Below are 20,209 nucleotides of genomic sequence, written 5' to 3'. Positions count from 1 at the left end.
GTTTCTAACATGTATTCAAATTCTTTTTTGACTAGATCAAATGTTTTAGGATGCAGTCGTCGGACTTTGCAATGAACAGGTGGTCCTGTCATCTGGATATGATGCTCCGTAGAATGTTTAACTTCCTTAAAATTCAATGCCGGATTTATCATATCTGGGTATTTTCTCAGGAGGTCACGATATGGAGAAAATCCGTCTATTGTTTTCACCGCGGCTTGAGAGCAAGGCTTGGAATTACCTGCAATGCTGAGATTAGTAGTAGAATCTATGAGCCATTTCCTTTTTAGGTCCACTAATAGACCGAAGTGTTGTAGGAAATCAGCGCCTATTATGGGTACAGATACCTCAGCAATCACAAAGTTCCATTTGAATGATCTACGCAAGCCCAAGGAAAGGTATAAAAGGGTTGTGCCATATGTTTTTATTTTGGAATGGTTGGCTGCAAAAAGTACCAGATCGGTGGCTCCATGAGCACCTTTTCATGGTTGGATACACGAAACATCACTTCCTGTATCAATCAAGTAACTACAATTTGTTTGTCTGTCATATACCTTTAACCGATGGTACTCAAACCCTTATTTTCGCCACCACCTGTATCCGTACCGGCAGTGGCCGCAACTCGTTTCCCTGAGAGAAAGAATACGGTTGTTTGCATTTGAAAGAAGAAGCACCGAAACGGTTATGGTAATAACAGAGGCCATTGTTTGGATTATTAGCATGAGGAAATCGGTGGCCTGAACAACTGCGGTTTCGGTTGCAAGACCAATGACGTTTATTTTTGAAGCGAGGTCGGTTTCTGTCCCTAGACATTCGCTCTACTTGCAAGCTTAAGTTTTCGATTTGTTTTTGCAAGGAACCCAAATTAGGTGACGACACAGCGGTCAGTTCTGACTCTGACGGATTTATTGAATAAACCGTATGTTCTGTGGATACCTCTTGGATTTTGTCAGCTATAATGGCTAATTGGTATAATTCCTCTCTCGAAGCCGAAAGGATGGTTTGAATTTCAGACAGTAGTCTTTGTAGCCAAAGATTTTTCAAAAAATCATCGTTTAATTTATCTTTTGCCAGTTCCCACAGTAAAAATGATGGTTTCTTATCCCCTAATTGTAGGTCACTGAACAATTTTTTTATTTCCGACTTTCGGAGTCAGCGAACTCGGCTATGAGCCGTTCTTTCAGAGCTTCGTATTTGTTTGTGTCAGGGGGCCGATAGAATAAATCACTCACGTAACTAAGAGTGTCTGAATCAACCGACGCAACTAAACTAGCAAATTTTGTTTCGTCTTGTGTGATGCCTCACATAACGAAAGCTGATTCGACCTGAAAAAACCATAATCTTATGTTTTGTTTCCAAAAAGGGGGGATTCGTAACGCAACACGACTGACTTGCGGAGGATCAGCGTTATCTACCGAGATGTTTATGAAAAATATGAGTGCGGATGCTCGCGAAAAGAAGAAATATAACACACTAACCTCGTATACGTTCTTGTATCTTTGTATTCGTCAGAGCAGAGTTTGTCGCCTTCTTTAGCTTTCAATCCAGAGAGGAAATAAATGCACAAATTTATGATGAGACATTTTCTCGGTTCCGCTAGCGATCGGCATTTTGCTTGATAGATTTTGAACTTTCTTAAATAATCCAAGGTTAAAATTTTGAAGCACACATGGCTTGTTAGTTCAGCTTGCTTTTAGGTTGCATGAGTTTAAACCCTTAGGGTCACCACTGACGCATTATTTGAATAGCATACTTTGAAGTTGAAATTTAATACAATTTATTTCACAGGAATATTAAACATTTTTAAATATAATAATGAGCTGGTTAATGTGACCGACTGGTCTCGAGACAGTTAAGAGAGTGTGTGTGAGTGTCCTTATCTTTTGTCGCTTGTTGGACTAGGCAGGTGCCAGCGAGAAGCAGGTGCAAGAGTTCGCCACACGTACATTATGGATAGACTACATGTACCGTTGAGTCACCTCAAAGGCAATGATTTTCAAACTTTCTGTTTATTGCATTCCTAAAATATCTTCAGCGACAGCAGAGGCATATGCAGGACCAACTTTTGAAAGGAGCGCACCGCATTTGGAGAGGGCACGCGTAATCTCTTCCAGAGAAATATGGAGTTACTAACCTTAAAAAAGCTTTTAAATTAATATAAACTGTAAGATAGCATATATATTAATTTCTTTCCATTTTAATTTTTTGCAAAAATTTTCAAAAATATTTGTAATTTTTACTCGCATTATGGGGAGGGGGAGCATGCACATCTTGTACTATGCTTTGCTTTAGTTGTTTTTTTTTTGTGGGAGATTTTGATTACTAAATGAATTTTATTGATTCTGGGGTTGCTTGAGCAAGCATAGGCTGACCTAGAGATGTGAGGTGAGCGAGAATATTCTCCTGAATTGTAAAAATTAGAGAATAACTGAGAATATTCATTTTTCCTTCAAATAATTTAAATTTTTTTACTAATTTCGTTTATATCGTGAAATATAAATCAGTTTTCATTGCCTGAAACATTTACAACAAAACAATTTTTGGTATAATCACCCCCAATGACACCTTTAGTTTGAGAATATTCTCAGAATATTCTCCAGGTCATGATGAGAGGTTTTAAAGATTTTAGAAACATTTAGATTAAAACCTTAAAAAAATATTTTAAAATTAAATAAATTTTCAGAAATAAGTTCACAACAAAAGAAATTAATCCAAAGTTGATTGATACACAGGAAGGTATTCTTATATAATCACCTTCATTCTAAGATACAGAACTGTTTATTTCTTCAATGCACACACTTAAATTCTGTATCACTCACATTTCTTTAAAAGTTGTGTAATTCAGCCCTGTTGGTTTTTCTTGCTTTGAAACTTTAATATTGTGGTCTGCAAACGTCAATGTTCCAATCATCTTGATGAGAACAGAGAATATTCTTGCAAAGGACTATTATAAATTACTAGACAATATATATTCTAATCAAAAATAATTATTCTCAAGTTATTTATCGAGATTATTTATTATAATACATGTTATTACATATATTCTTGATAATACTCTGGAAAGATTTCAGTAACTGAAGAATATTCTCATCAAGGAGAATATTTGAGAACATTCTCTGGAAGAACTATTATTAATAACTTCAGAATAATTCTTATTATTTTCTATAAGAATATTCCCAGTAATTTATGAAAGTAGTCATCCCAGAGAATATTCTCAAGGATATTATATGTAACTATATTATAAATAATAGGAGAATATTCTCATCAAGAACTTACAAGAATATTCTTAAGTTATTTATAATAGTAGTCTTACCAGAGAATATGCTCCAAAAGATTACTCTCGAGAATTTTACACCTCTAGCGCTGACCCCCTCCCCTATTTCTTTGTGTTTTATTGGAAAAAAAAACACCATTATCTATGAAAAACTAATAAATGATTTCAGGAATTCTCAGGAAATATGATTTTCCATTCCCAACGGTTCCAAAATGTTGAGAATTTGGAAACCCTAATCATTACTCTTTGGTACACAAGAACAGAATATATAAGATATAAAATATCGCATTTATATGCCTAAAAAACAAACTGAAATTCAACTGTCTTTATAAAATCCTTGAATATGAAATCAACTGATACCAACCTTTGGTTTTCAAGTGGGAGACGTTCAGACTGCAAAGCAAGAAGACCTTGATGCTGTGTAAAGAACACTGGCAAGTGACTATGACAACCTTTAAAAGAAAGAACATTTTCTTTTATCAGAATTGAAGCTGGAGTTTCGTATTCATTCTGTCACACTTTAATACAATCAAATAAAATCTACCACTACAAGATTAAAGTTTAATCAAGATAAATGTTTTAAAAAAGTTTTTTTTTTTTTAAATTGTAATTTGTAACAGAAAGATAATGAATGATTTCAAGTTTCTAACACCCTCATATTTAACATGCTAAATAAAATTTACGACTTTATAGGAGCTATATTTAACAGCTGGTGAGATCTTAATATTAAGTGCACTGGTTTCATTACACATGACTCAATACTGGACTGATAATAACTTAACATCATAACTTATTCAAATCCCTTGAAAATTTAAAAGGCCTAAAACATCTCGTTTTCATTCATTACACTGACTCGTACAGTGAAACCAGTGTAAGATGGACACTGTATGAGACAGCAACCTGTCTTAAATGGAACAGGCACCTATCAGGTTCTCGAACAAACTTCCGGAGAACTCTGGTTGATTTACCGACGAGTCATGAACCATACACGTGACGGGGACACACTTTAACGATCTTTTCCCCCTGCCGAATCCCCTTCGGCTTGTCACTGTCCCTGTCAGACTAGTCAATATTAATGTTCTTCGATGAATCCACCAGAGCAGCGACAATCAACAAGCCATTCTTGTTATTGCTAGGAAAATCCACCAGTCTGAGCTGTGCCATGGATGATGCATTCCATTCTTGGTGGAATCGTGAAGTCCCGAACAGTCAATATTTTCTGGGGTTCTTCAAGTCAAGGGAGATCCCATATTTTCTGAGAAAGTCCAATCCGATAATTCATGGGTCTTGAATTGTAACATGAGGGGAACGCCAGTTAATGATGGGAAGTTCCGCAAATTCGCTGGACGGGGTTTTGCACGGGATCGTCATTTAACTCAAAAAATAAATATTAATGTGCAATATCAAATTGTGATAAATGTTTTGCAATGTAATTATACAGGAATAATGTGCAATGTTTTTACCTTCATGCTGTTTGTGGGCCGTGGACCACTTTTCGGTCAATAACTTCATGAGAATTTCAATGTGCAATAGGCCTATTATTGCAGACCCTGGCCAGGTCTTCAATATTTACTTTTTCTATGTTGCCAACTTCCACGTGTCAAAAGTTGAAAATAGTGTTTTATTCTGTATGATATGTAAATGAGTTTTACTGTTCAGTATGTTAAGTTTTTATAGGCTATTGATTCTGTCTAATTGGTTCTTGGAATGGGAGGTTTTCCTTAAAAGCCACCACTGTGGAGAGAAAAACGCAGATCTAAAAATACACACAAAGTTCAGCACTTAACAAGGCAACTCGCCTCGTGCAGAGTACGTCATTATGTTCTGGTGAGTCTACAGTCTAACTAGATTGAACGCAACGACACAGGGGCTCTTGTTCCTAACAGCTGTGGAACGAGAGAGATGGAGTATTAGCTTTCTCTTCGGGACATCGACTCTTCACTGAAACCGGGTCTTGTGTGCCTCACGTGGAGAAGGGAGACCTCAACGGGGACAGCGGAGCAGGACTAATGCTGTCATAAAACCTCCATCACATGAGATGCTGAGCAGACATCATCTTGAGACTCGACTACTTGGGATACCAGCCGGTGACGTCCACGCAGTTAGAGAAGCTGATGCGTAGGTGCAGTGAACTCTGTCTAACAGATTGACAAATCGGTGAGACCTAATCCATTTGATGTGCAATATTTACTGAAGCTAAAACTCTAAAAAATTGTTGTTTATGTTTAATTCTTTTAACTGGTTAAAGCTTTAAGAAGTGTAAAAAACTTTAATGTAAATAAATAATATTAGTGGAAAAAATACTGTTTGTTTCATTGTTGTCATTCGCAAAAGCTAACCTTATGTTGGGGAAAGATAAAAATAGAATCTGGGATGTATATAAGGACGGCCGGTGCGTAACATGTCAGCCACGAAGACGGTGTGATGATAGGGGACTGCAGCCAATTTCACTGAGGCTTCCATCTTCCCATGCATGGTCATCTTGTCTCTGGTAACAGTCTGTAGCGTTAGTGAAGGTGCCATGTACAGAAGTCGCTGCCGGAATTTTCAAGCCAAATCGGTCCGGATGATACTTACGTTGGTTTCAGTATCGATGATCATCCAGCAAGGAAATCCATCAATTTCACCTTTAAAGTACATTCCGTGGTATCCTCCTTGCAGCAACCTCCATCCCGTGAGACGGTCACTTTTCAGTTTAACAGCTCCAAGATTCGGAGGTGTCCTCTCTCTTGGGAAGTGTCAGGGGCAGGATCCCTGCAGGTGGCCAGCCTCATTGCACCTCCAGCATACCAAGGGCTTCTCTTTCTGATTTTCACGGTCATCCCTGGCACTTTTCAGGAATTCTTTCAATTCCCTGATGATGTCCGCCATAGCTTCCCATTTTCCTCAAAACGAAACGAGTTGTCAGTTCATAAGAACTGTCTACTATAGAGATGAGTCATGGTGCCTGCACTGGCGCATTCAATGGTTCTATGAAAGCATCTCGCTTAGCCTGGAGTGGAACATATGGAAAAGCTTTGAACGGTGCTATGTATATTGGCCTAAGACGAGCAATGATATCCAGAATCATGCATCTGGTTATTCGACTTGTCAAGAGACGAGACATGCTCCTCCACGTTTTCCTGTGCATGCTTGGGAGGTGACTAGAGTACCCTCGTCACGGAACCACATCAACTTTGCTGCAAAGTTTCAGGGACTGAGACACCCGATTCTCATCCATTCGTACTCCAAGTGGACCGAGGTCAAAGAGATGTGTTCCACTACTTTGAGACATCTTTGTCATACATGGAATTCCTGATGCTGTTGTGCAGTACTGTCGGGCAACTCGCACCAGGGCGAAATGAAATTAAAATTGAAAAGTGTGTGAAGTGTATGTTAAATAATTAAAAAATCTGCTCAAATTAAAATTTAACAAAGTTAAATAAATAATATTCGCTGGAACACCCTGTATGTACAAACTGCTCAATACGTCCGGACACGAAATTTTGCCAATCTGCGCAAGACGTTCCAAGTATTAGTCATCACCAGCAATGTAGTCTCCTGACAGAAACGTGATATAGTACAGCTTGTACAGGGAGAACAGTGCATGATCAGTGGCTTTTATCCAATCAGAAGCTAGCAATCATGTGTAATCGGGGAAGAGTACGGAGAGAAATATAGATTTTGTGGCAGTTTTAAAAGAGAGCTTGAGAACAATGAAGACACATGCAGCAAAGTAATCCTCCTCCTATGATCCCCAAGGCCTTGTTCACCTGGTTGTCAAAATGGTGGAGTTAAAGAAACTTCCAGCGATCTCATAACAATATAAATGAAACATGCAATCTACAGGCCATTGCAACGTCCCTGCATGTGACCCAGGTTTCTGATCTGGAAAATTTGGTGCATGAGGTACACAGAGAGAAAGAATTTGAGTTTTAACAAAAGTAAAAAATAAACAAAAGTAAAAAATAAACAAAAGTAAAAAATAAACAAAAGTAAAAAATAAACAAAAGTAAAAAATAAACAAAAGTAAATCTATTAACAATTTTACCACAAGTTACCTGGGGTACAATTAAAAATAAAAGACTTTTCAATTTTTCATACCAGTCCCCGTACGAGTTCAATAAAATATCACCAGCTGATCAGGTAGTTGAGGCTTGACAACGGCACCCGAACACGAGCCGTGACATCACTGACCTTAGCGAGAGAGAGCGAGGTCATGATCAGGCATGAGACTCCCAAAAAGACAGGAAGGCATGGTGAAAGCTGTAGGCTCAACAGTAAGAGCTGAGGAAACGATCAACACCAAGCGGAAAAGTGGACGGCTAAGAGCCAGAGCGACGATCCACACTAAGCAAGACGGCGAATGACACAGACTGATGACAAGAGCCAGGACTATGATCAGCACCAAGTGTGATAGCGGATGACTAAGACTAATGAAGAGACACGAAGCTCTGGAACCAGCCGACAATAAGTCAAGCCCCTGTGAATTTGTTATAGCATACTGCTAGCAGGATAGATGGGCGATTCACCAAGAGCTGATGACTTTACCAAAAATGAAGGAGTATAGAATATATGTACCTTGACCATCGAGAATCCGGATATTTATACCGGTAAAAGGAAGTGTGGTATGGCCCAACTCCAGGAACCGATCATCTCAGAAATTGTATATCAAAACATGGCCAATGGAAAAAATAGTAAAACAAATTTACATAATAGAACAAAAACATTAGATTTTGTAAAAACTTTGGCACTGTAAAGTGGCAACACAACAAACAAAATAGCAATGTGATCAAGATCACTCATTTTTCCAGTCTATAGATAGTGACAATATCACAGATTTCAACCAACCATGTACGTTTATAAAAGGTAAGACAATTTGTATACAAAAAAGATTGAGACCCTTTTCAATCAGGGGTCTATGGGTAATTACACCATTCAGCACATTTTCAATAATAACCAACCATCGGTACTCTTGTGCCCAGTTGTATGTATCATCTCAGTGGTGCCAGCCCCATGCTAAAAACTCTTCCAGAAGTGTACTCCGGGACTTGTGTGCCAGCAATCTCTCGACAATGTCATGTGGTTGTAGCATATTCGTTACCTACTTCCCATGATTCGTACAGCCATTAAACAGGGTTCATGCAAAGTTTTTCAAATGAAAAGTAAGGAGTTCTTAAGGAGTCGTGAGCCGCCCCCCCCCCCGAAAACAAATTGCACCACTAGACTAATAACAAAAGAAGCCTGCATGCAGCTTGATTTTCATTTAAATGTGTCTTTTTTTTTTCTTCTATTTCAATGGTTCCAAGATTTCAACTTTCAGAATTAAAAGTATGATGGGTAGGAATTTCAGCTGCTGAAAAGGAAGAGATATGCCGTGACTGTACGCGTGAGTAACAAGCAAAATTTGTGTTTGGGAACATAAATTTTGAACAGCAATAGAACATGATCAGGATTAGGTATTGAGAAGTGTAGTAAGGAAGATGAGAATGAGAGTTGCGGTAGTATTTAAGAAATCGGAAGTGATGCACTGAGTTAGCAATAGATTTTGTTTTTATCTTTCTTCATCCATGGCCACTTCTGCGAGAGATATAACAGATGTTAACCAAAGAAGAGTTAAATCACTGTAAACTGTTTATGGAAATAAGTTCATAAGCTACAAAATAACTAACTTCATTTTTCATTCAAATCCTTTCATATACATTTAGTTTTTTTTTGGGGGTTTTTTTTTCAAAAAAGCCACAAAATTTATTTTTAAGAAAACTCATCCAGTTTTTCTTCTACAACTCATGACAGCTTCACATGATCTGAATTTGTGAATGAGTCAAAAATTTATAAAAAATTAAATATTAGGGAAAAGTTTATGAATATAGCTGCCCCCCTATACTGGGGAAGGGGGCAAAGTCTTCTTGCACCCTTCGTCCTTGTCACACCCTTTTTCTCATCACATCACATCTTGTTTATTTTGTCCCACTTTGTCAGAGTGGCATGTAAAAGCACCAGCTTACTGAGGAATTTTACAATCTTAAAGGAACAAAAAGAAAACCAATGAGATTCATCAAGCACCCTTCCAAAATGCGTCAACTTCCTCCATGAGGGTTCCCAGCCTGGAGCCCTGTTGTACCCCCACCCCATGAGGACCACAAAAAATTTTAATTCATATTCATTTTACCAACGACTACAATTGAAGGGTCCCAACCAAGGAGCGGGAAGCCAATATGCAGATTTTTTTTATGGGCCTGATACATAGATTTATAGCAAAGTTTTACTGCTAAAGCTACAAAAACAATGAGATCCATCAAAGCCCCCAAAATGAAACCTGCCAACTTCCTCATCGGGGACCCCAACCTGGAGGCCTGTCAGACTTCTGTCCCTGAGAGGGCAAAAAAAAAATTCATTTGTATTCATTTATCTAAGGAATAAAACCCAGGACTCAATTTGCAGATTTTTAGTGGAGGCTCCAGACTGGATTCATCTTGGGTTTCTGCTGTTGCAAATTTTACAATTTTAAACAACAAAAAACAATTGAGATTCATCCAGGGCCACTGAAATGAAACCTACCAACTTCCCCATCGGGGACATAGAACTGCAGCCATATCGACATCCTTGCGCCCCCCCCCCCCCCCGGTGAGGGTCACGAAAATTTTTTACTTGTATTAATTTCACAACAAATAAATTCCAGGACCACCAGACTGGATTTATCTCTGGCTTCTGTTGTTGCAAATTTTACAATGTTACATAACAAAAAAAATTCATCCAGCCCCCGGAAATGATTGGATTGTTAACGACCCTCCCACACACACAACCAGACATACCAAACTCTGAAGGAAAAAATCCTACTGTATTCATAAAAAGCATAACACGGCCCTTTTCAAGTTCACAGAAAAAAGATGCGAGTTGGGACCCCATACTAAAAATTGATTAGGAAGTTATATAATTACAATTAGAAAAGTAATTGCTGCATGAGAAAAGAAGGTATGGTTTAATTTTAAAAAATAAAATGAAAAAAAAATGTTTCCTTGTGTATCTTTTGTTCTACTGTAATATTTCATCTAAAATGAAATATGATTTCATGAAAACAAAAATTCTAATTCCAAAATTAGATGGATGCTAAAGGGTTGGAAATCAACTGATAATCATAATTCAAAATTAGACATTCTAGTCACCTGAATGATCAATATTAATAGAACTATATCAAGAGCAATATTATTTTTTGACGAAAATTTCTGAAAATCTCAAGTAATCCAAAAAGTAATTTTATAAATTTCAAACATGAAAAAATCGACGATACACAATTATTTTCCAAAATTTGAGTATTATTGTAAATCTATCGAAAATGTGTGAATTATGAACTCAATTTTTGATACAAGTTCATTTAGAAAATTCAACCTGGATTTAAAAAAAATAAAATGCTGTATAATTCATGAAAGCATAAAGGGTTAAAATGGCATGCAAATTTCGGAAAAATATTGATCCATCAAACGGATGCTAAAGATTGAGGCGCCACTAAGTATACTGTTTAATATAGGTGACTCGAGACATCGTTTCGCCGCACCAGTTAAAAAAAAAAAAAAAACTCCCTGCGATGTTCAACTTTTTTTCACCGCTGGGCGTGGGGGAATTTTCAGCTACTGGTTCTGCGGAGTGATGTTGTTCAACGGACCATCGATTTTTAACGCTGACCAGTTTATGACATAGGCAGGAAAAGGTCAATATTAGCGATTCGGTAAAAAATCGTATAATTGTATTAATTTGCTAAAATGGTACTAAATATGATAAAATCATAACGGTCGGCAGGTATGCAAAACAATTGGATGTTCCAATCCCATCCCCTGCTTTCACGTTTCCTATTACACAAGGGTTTTTTTTTCTCTTTTCTCCCTCTTTAATTCTGGAAGCTTCCTCTTATTTTTCTAGGCAATGCTATTCATCACCATGGGGGAATGCCTACTCTATGTCGATCATCCCTTGAGAGAAAAAATAAGGACTTTTTCAGGAGTGGCTGCAAAAAGTAAGGAGTTATAAGGGCCCTACCAGAAGGAAACGAGAAGTTGGGACTTTTTAAGGAGTTTGTAAGGATGTGCGAACCCTGTTAAATAAGTCTTCAGGCAATTCAAGAAAAATATTGGCAAATTTCAGATCAAGTCATTTATTCACACGCAATTCATATGATTAGATTATATTTAGCATATTATAACTTCCATATTACTACTAAGTCAATTCAACTATGATATCAACATTTAGCAAAAGAACATTCAAAAGAAAACGCCACAATTTCTCAGTAGGGTCAATCGCTGAAACAATTCACATCGAATGGTGAGAGTTCACGATCACTGTCCTCATTAAAGACACAGAATGAAAGTGCAGAAGATTGATCACAGATGATTCTACTCCACTAAGCATCATTCAAGTAAGGTTGAACATTTTCAACGCACTTTGATAGCATAATTTATATGCTTTTGGGTAAAGAAACTCGCATTCATTCCACGACAATCCTAAAGTTTATCTCGACCATATACTTCAATAGTAAATCTTTAATAATCAGTTAATGTAGTCTGGGCAGAGAAACATCTTCAAAGCAGAAAGAAATGAAGATCTCAGATTTCTTCAAAAAAAAAAAACCACCACATACTGACCTGAAATCCACAGGAGCAGATTTGTGGTTTCGCTGCCTGTTGGAGATATAAATTTTGCCATTCTGGGCCGTAGTTCTCTTGATCAAGCAGTAAATAAACCCTTGACTGTGATAGCTAGCATTCTGCCAAATTAACTATTGCTCCAAAACTGTTTTTAATACATGAGGGTGGAAATTTTCAAATCGGGGCGATAAATGTAATATGAACCCTTGACTGTGATAGCTAGCATTCTGCCAAATTAACTATTGCTCCAAAACTGTTTTTAATACATGAGGATTGAAATTTTCAAATCGGGGCGATGAATGTAATATGAACCAATTTTCCAAAAGAAAATAACTTACCTGCACCCAAAATCTCACCCCATTTGTGTTTCTTTGCATCAATAATGACAGACTCTTTGTTTATGTCAGAAACTGTAAAAAGATAAAACTTATTGAAAAAATGTATAAACATGTTATGATTAATTACTATATACTGTAGGGTGACAAGTGACCGGTTGCCCCATGGTAACTAAAATTTCCTATGAGAGTAATTACTAAATTTAACTCCAAGAACCAAGAGAAAACTCAAAATTTATACCACAGAATGTCTACTAAGATGGAAAGAGATCATGACCAAAGAAAATTTGAAAAGGTATATTAGAAAATTTTTCACAAAAAAAAAATAATTGGTAACATTTGAAAAAAGTATGACTGGCACCTAAATTTTTCACTATTTGTCTAATCCTAGTACATCGTGTATATCTAAGCCAGAATATATATGTAACAGGGCGAAGTCAAGTCTTTATTCATCCTTTGACTTTTGAATCATTGATTATAGAAATACTTCTAATAGGAGATATTTTAACCACTTTGCTTACAAGCAATTGGCAAGAAATTCAAATGATCTGACGAATCTGCGATAAATATGGTAAACTTGTCTTGACCTACCCGCATGTTAGAAAAAGTAGAAAAGTAAGAAAACAAATAAATTAAAGGAAAACATTATAATACATTAGTATGAGAGAGATACATATAAACTGAACAGCCAAAAAAACTGGTACAGGTATGCGTATGCAAATAGAGAGATATGGAACCAATCAGAGTACAGCGCTGCGGTCGGCAACGCCTATATAACACAACAAGCGTCTGGCATAGTTGTTAGATCGGTTACTGCTGCTACAATGGCAGGTTATCGAGATTTAAGTGAGTTTGAACGTGGTGTTATAGTCGGCGCACGAGAGATGGGACATAGCATCTCCGAGGTAGCGATGAAATTTAGATTTTCACGTACGGCCATTTCACGAGTGTAACGTGAATATCGGGAATCCGGTAAAAAATTAAATCTACGACATCGCTGCGGCCGGAAAAAGATCACGGAAGAATGGGAACAACGACGACTGACGAGAATCATTAAACGTAACAGACGTGCAACTCTTCCGCAAATTGCTGCAGATTTCAATGCTGGGCCATCAACAAGTGTCAGCATGTGAAGCATTCAACGAAACATCATCGATATGGGCTTTCGGAGCCGAAGGCCCACTCGTGTACCCTTGATGACTGCACGACACAAAGCTTTACGCCTCGCCTGGGCCCGACAACACCGACATTGGACTGTTGAGGACTGGAACATGTTGCCTGGTCTGACGAGTCTCGGTTCCAATTGCTTCGAGCTGATGGACGTGTACGGGTATGGAGACAACCTCATGAATCAATGGACCCTACATGTCAACAGGGGACTGTTCAAGCTGGTGGAGGCTCTGTGATGGCATGGGGCGTGTGCAGTTGGCGTGATATGGGGACCCCTGATACGTCTAGATACGACTCTGACAGGTGGCAGGTACGTAAGCATCCTGTCTGATCACCTGCACCCATTCATGTCCATTGTGCATTCCGACGGACTTGGACAATTTCAGCAGGACAATGCGACACCCCACACGTCCAGAATTGCTACAAAGTGGCTCCAGGAACACTCTTCTGACTTTAGACACTTCCGCTGGCCACCAAAATCCCCAGACATGAACATTATTGAACATATCTGGGATGCCTTGCAACGTGCTGTTCAGAAGAGATCTCCACCCCCTCTTACTCCTACAGATTTATGGACAGCCCTGCAGGATTCATGGTGTCAATTACCTCCAGCACTACTTCAGACATTAGTCGAGTCCATGCCACGTCGTGTTGCTGCACTTCTGCGTGCTCGCGGGGGCCCTACACGATATTAGGCAGGTTTACCAGTTTTTTTGGCTCTTCAGTGTTCTTATCTATTATATACTCTTATCTCTCCCTCTCTCTTATCTGTAAGTATTACAGATAATAGAGTGAGTAAGAAGTAAATTTCTCTTGCATTCAGCTTTGATACCTTGAGTGTCAAAATTAATTATGTGTGAACTCCATCCCATTGTGAGTTCTTATATTTACGATTATTGAATTAAAAATATCTCTGGCCTCATTTAGAATTTTTTGAAACACTCTAGCACCTCAGACATTTTCTTCATAGGGTACACAACAACCTTTTGGGAAAAGTCATTGTGATGGTCAAAAAAATATCGGACTTTCCCCCCCCCCCCCATTAGAAATTGTAGGAAGAAGCCCACAAACATTCATATGCAAAAGGTCCAACTGTTTCAATGATTTAACTTTTCATATGGGCTTTCTAAGGATTTTCTTTTTGATTTTCCAACTTACAATCTCACAATTAAAGTTCTTGTATTTTAGAGCAGGGATGCCGAGGACGCTGCCAGACTGATTTGTAAACATAATGTACATTGAACACCTACCTGTTCTCTTCTGCTCTTATATGTATATGGTAGAAGGATACAGTCACTAAAGTAAAAAGAACTACTGTAACAAATATATTTTTCCAGTATGGACATTTTTACTAACTCTCTGTGGCCTTACAGCACCTAATGCATTTTGTTTGTTTATACATTGTTAAAAGAAGTTGAGAAGAGAAAATCTATCTTCCAAGAGAAGAGAACGTGAGTTGGAATGTGGCTTCCGTCCTGGAAGGTTGTCTGTTTTGAGTGTGCTTCGAAATAAAGGCTTCTTCTTTAAGTTCCGCAGTTTCGTGCTTTAATTGGATACCCCTCCAATATCAAGGGTCTAGAAATATTTCGCCATCTCCCGGAAAAGAGACGCACCTCCTACACGACGTCCCCTTATAAAAGTGGCGCCCAACGTCGTGGCTCGAAATCAAGGCAGTACGAAACGGACATTCGAACATCCGAACTGTGAGGTTCCTGATAGCGCCTAAAATCGAAATGGCGTACTTGGCCAAAGGTAAGAAACGTGATTTGATCCTACTCGCTCTAGAATTAGGAGAGGAAGTTACGAATGATTCGCGTGGAGTAGATCTCAAGCACGTAATAACAAAGTCCTCCGGTTATGAGGAAGAATTCGTGAAATCCCTGCTGGCTACCATTATCGGAGAAAGAGAGGGAGAAGAAGAACGAGCTAGAATAGCTGAGGAAAGAGCTAGAATCGACGAAAAAAAGGAACGAGAACGTTCGTTTGAACTTGAAAAGATGCGGTTGCAGCTTGAGTTTCAACGACTCTCGCAACCGGCAGAAGAGCCATCCGTCGCTCTCATCGATCAGCCCAAGTTCAACGTGAAGAGGTTGATCCCGAATTTCAATCCGAGTGAAGATGATATGTCGCTATTCCTAAAGTTGTTTGAAAGACAGCTAAAATTCTTGAAAGTGGAGAAGGTGAACTGGGTTGCGTATCTTCTGGGAGTTTTGCCGAATGAAGTTGCTAAACTCATTGCTCGAGAACCTGAAGATAAGGCCCATGATTACGACCACATCCGGGAGGTTCTCTTACGCCGTTTCAAGCTGAGTGCGGAAAGGTTCCGACAGCTCTTTTCTACTCACAGAAAAGCACCTGGAAGTACCTGGAAGGACTATCACTTTGAGATCCAAAGTTACTTTGAAGGCTGGCTGTCCGAACTGAACATTGGAAACTTTGACGAGCTGAAACATCTGATGATTTCGGATCAGATGAAGAAGAGGATCCCACCTGAAGTTAAAGAACATTTTCTGGATGTTTGGAGTGAGTGGACTACCCCTGAAGAGATGGTGGAGAAACTTGATGCCTTCGAAACAAAAAGAGTGAAATCCAATGCGAGAGGAAGAAGTTACATTCAAAGCAACATGAACCCCCCTAGGTCCCCAGTGCGACAAAGAGACTTTCATTCTAATCCACGTGCGAATCCGGAATCGGAAGATGCAGGACGTCATCCTGTTCTAAGATGTTCCGGGTGCGGAGAACCTGGTGTCGTCAAGTCCCGATGTCGAACGTGCAATCCTGCCACGAACACCCCAGAAGTTAGTGTCGACACCTTGGACTTTTACAGTTTCTCAACTGAGAGACGTCACAGAAATGCTATCGAAGTCATGATCTGTCATAAGCGTGGAGCAGTGTGTGCGGACACGGGAGCCACACATTCGGTGGCAGGGGAGAAGCTATATCATCTCCTACAAGAACATGGTTTGCCCTTTTACAGCAAGACTATCATTATGAGACTAGCCGATGGATATGCTCGTAGAGCCGAAGTCCTAACTACGACTGTGGACATTAACGTCCAAGGTAAAGCGATTCCCACCGAGATGATGGTGCTACCACAGGCCAGAGAAAACCGAACCCTTCTCGGTACCGACTTTCTCAGTGATGCTGGTATCGTCCTGGATGTTCAGCAAGGAAAGTGGTACTTCTCTGAAGCTCCTGAGAAGCGACATCCATTCGTCGAAAGCCCATATGAAAACAGTGCTCTCTTGGCACTACCTGCTGAGTCACCCTCGCGTCGACTTCGTGAAGATAAAGGTACCCACCTTACTTCTCAGCAACGAGAACTTAATTCATTCCCGCCGGAGTTCAAGCGATGCTTCAAGCCAGGGGGAGGCCCGATACCTTTCATCGAGCAGCGAGAACTTTATTCCTTCTCAGAAGAATCCCATAGATGCTCCAAGTTAAGGGGAGGAAGACCTATTCTCAAGCACCAGATCAACAAGAGTGGTGATGACATGGTATACCGCTGTGAAGGTGGCCCTAGAGAAGACTACGAAAAGTGTCGTGTTTCAAATTCTCACTCGGCCTTGCGAGGAAGGCATGCTTGCAATAACTGCAATAACTATTGTACAATTTATATATCGATGCCCTAAGAATTTCTTTAAGGAAATAACATGCTTCAAGAGTCATAGAAAGGAGCACATGACTGCTAATTGCAGAATTAAAACCTGATACCAGTTTTGTCACTGAAGTCCAAGTGCACGAAGACAACTGAATGTTTGATACAGCGGCATCAGCCCATTTTTGCAAAAGCAAAAACTTTTCACAACCATTAAACTAACAGCAAAGCTAACATGTCCGTCACTATTGGAGATGTAACTCGCCCGGTTGAGGGTATAGGAAATACTGTGTGTGTTTTGTGACCAATGGTAAAAACCAGGAAATCCAATTAAAAGATGCAATTCATTCTCTGAAGCTGAGAAAAAATTTAATGTCAGGAACTCGATTTGATAAAGAGGGAACTACTTACGTTGACAAGAACAATAAGATTGATGTTACTTCACGAACAGGGAAGAAATTGTTCTTAGCAAATAAAGAAAATGGCCTTTATTGCTGTAAGCTCCCACATATCACAGACAATTCAAAGCCTTAAGTTTATCAGTTGATGGTGACTTAAAGGAGTGGCATAAAAAATAGTCATATCAATTCAAAGTACATTATGTGGACAAATCAGTCTGGAAGCGTCCTCGGCATCCCTGCTCTAAAATACAAGAACTTTAATTGTGAGATTGTAAGTTGGGAAATCAAAGAGAAAATCCTTAGAAAGCCCATATGAAAAGTTAAATCATTGAAACAGTTGGACCTTTTGCATATGAATGTTTGTGGGCTTCTTCCTACAATTTCTAATGCGGGGGGGGGGACCCAATATTTTTTTGACCATCACAATGACTTTTCCCGAAAGGTTGTTGTGTACCCTATGAAGAAAATGTCTGAGGTGCTGGAGTGTTTCAAAAAATTCTAAATGAGGCCAGAGATATTTTTGAATTCAATAATCGTAAATATAAGAACTGACAAGGGGATGGAGTTCACACATAATTAATTTTGTGAGTTTCTAGACACTCAAGGTATCAAAACTGAATGCACGAATACCTACATGCACAAACAGAATGAGGTTAGCAAACGCTTTAATTATGCAGCTTTGGGTGCAATGAAAGCCATGCTGAAAAATGCAGATTTGATTAACACGTTTTGGACGGAAGGTCTACTGTGCTTTATGTACACTTGGAACCGGGTATGCCACTATGGAAGACAAAAACTCCCTTTGAACTATATTGTGGTAGAAAGTCGCCAGTTAAACAGAGGATATTTGATAGTACAGTGTACATTGGAGTGCCTAAACAGCTGAGAAATACAGTAAAACCTTGATAAGTCATCACCTCATGTTATTGAAAAGTAGTAGCTCAAGTGGAGTGATGACTTAAGCAAAGTGCCGTCAGTTTTAATGTGCAGTATTGTGAAAATCGTATTAATTCAAAGTAATATAACATTAAAATATGAATTAAAAGTATGATATTAATAGAATTTATAGACTGCTAAAGAAAAAATTGAATTTTTTTCCTTTTTTTAGAGTTCTTATTACTTAACTTATTGTGTTAAAATATACTGGTACACTTTGATTTGTGCTAGTAATTTTTAATTTAGACTAATCAGAGCAACTGTTAGAATAGTCAACTTTTCTTCACAACAGAACTATTGCACATAAAATTTTTAGCCGTCTTGAACTTTTCAATAATACAATTATTTTTCACGACTATTTGCTTGGCTGAACTCACTGTCAACTTGATGTGAAGTATGCATATTTATACACTGATCTCAATGACGAAATCTTTATGCCTCAACCGCAAGGTTTCACCAACAATAAGTACCCAGATTACATCTAAGTTGAATAAAGCAATTTACGGACTATGCCAAAGTGGTTGAGAGTGGTTTTTCGACATTCACAGTGTTTTAGAAAAACTCAACTTGAAAAATTGAATTGGTGTAATTGCGTATACACTTACGATGGCAAAATAATGTTATTACTTTAGTGGATAATATTGTTGTTTTCGGCAAAGGAAATCACGATATTGAAGAGGCTATATCTAGATTGAAATCAAACTTTGATTTAAAAATATTAGGGAAATCTAAGAAACTCTTAGGTGTCAATTTTGAGGAAACTGACAGTAGTATTTTTTATTCATCAAATAGATTATATTGGTAAAATGAGTGATATTTTTAGAAAATTTAAATTTCCTATATCATCTTTGCCAATCGCTAAGGGAACTTTGCTATCTAAATTAAGCTGTCCCAAATCTCAAGCGGAGACCAGAGAAATGACAAAATTGCTATATAGAAATATGATAGGATGTTTACCGTATATAGCTGGTCATACAAGGCCGGATATCAGTTTTGCTGTTAATATCCTCTCGCAATTTCAAGAAAATCCCAGATTGGCACATTGGAACTGTCTAATGAAATTTTTAAACTATGTGGAAAATACAAAGTATTTGAAACTTGACTCGTCTAAAATTGAAAATTTTAATGTCAAGTGTTAGTGATTCCGACTTTGCAGCTAACAGAAACTATTGTGTTTCCATAGGCAGTATCATTTTGTTATTGGATCACGTATACCTATCATGTAAAGGACATTTAAACAAAAGTGTGAGAGTCTTTGAACAATGGAAGCCGAGTACATCACCTTGACTGAAGCCGCAAAGTAACTGATGTGGATTGTTCGAAAAATAAATTAATGCAATAACAGGAGTGGGAAGTGACAATGTCCATTTCGGAGCAGCAAAATTCAGTATTCGGAGCAGATATTTATAAATTGGAGCAGCGAAATTAACAAGAATATTTTCGTTAACCCTCATCCATTTTCAAAATAAAACAACCTCACTGTCTTTTGTTATCAAACATCTTTTCAGCTAGTTTTTTTTGTTTGTTTTTGGTGTTTCATGCTTTTGACACCTTGTTTGAAAGAGCGGCTGTCATAAAAATTTTTGCACCAGTCCATTTAAGATGATTTTTGCTTACTGAGGGACTGAATGGACTAAAAATTTTCTGTAAGTTTTCAACTTTTTTAAACTCTGAAAGAAATTGTTGCAAAATAGGAGAGAACTTTGGAAGAATCAACACGATGTTTGGCGATTCAGCACTCATTATTTGGCCATATTGGCAATCCGACACTCTTTTTTGGCAATATTGACGATTTAATGCTCGTTATTTGGCAAAGTTTCTATATTAGCATTCGTAATTCGGCGGACATGCTCTTTTTACTTCAGGAATGAATTTCTTTC

General features: G+C 38.3%; 1 protein-coding gene across 3 annotated transcripts in view; it reads right to left on the bottom strand.

Annotated features, from left to right (window-relative positions):
* LOC149072936 (nuclear pore complex protein Nup133-like) overlaps nt 1-20,209 on the bottom strand; it is a 335,975-nt gene that overhangs the window by 199,544 nt on the left and 116,222 nt on the right. For all 3 annotated transcript variants that reach the window (XM_089246206.1, XM_089246208.1, XM_089246207.1), the window contains exons 14-15: nt 12,228-12,299; nt 3,636-3,723 (exon numbers count right to left, since the gene is read on the bottom strand). In XM_089246206.1, the coding sequence (XP_089102332.1) occupies nt 3,636-3,723; nt 12,228-12,299 (160 nt within the window). The remainder of the gene's footprint in view (nt 1-3,635; nt 3,724-12,227; nt 12,300-20,209) is intronic.

The sequence above is a fragment of the Pholcus phalangioides genome, unplaced genomic scaffold, assembly GCF_987345545.1.
Source record: "Pholcus phalangioides strain wild (caught in Gottingen) unplaced genomic scaffold, Ppha-v1.0 ptg000017l_1, whole genome shotgun sequence".
In the NCBI taxonomy this organism is placed as follows: Eukaryota; Metazoa; Arthropoda; class Arachnida; order Araneae; family Pholcidae; genus Pholcus; species Pholcus phalangioides.
This window is presented reverse-complemented; position numbering and strand designations above follow the sequence as displayed.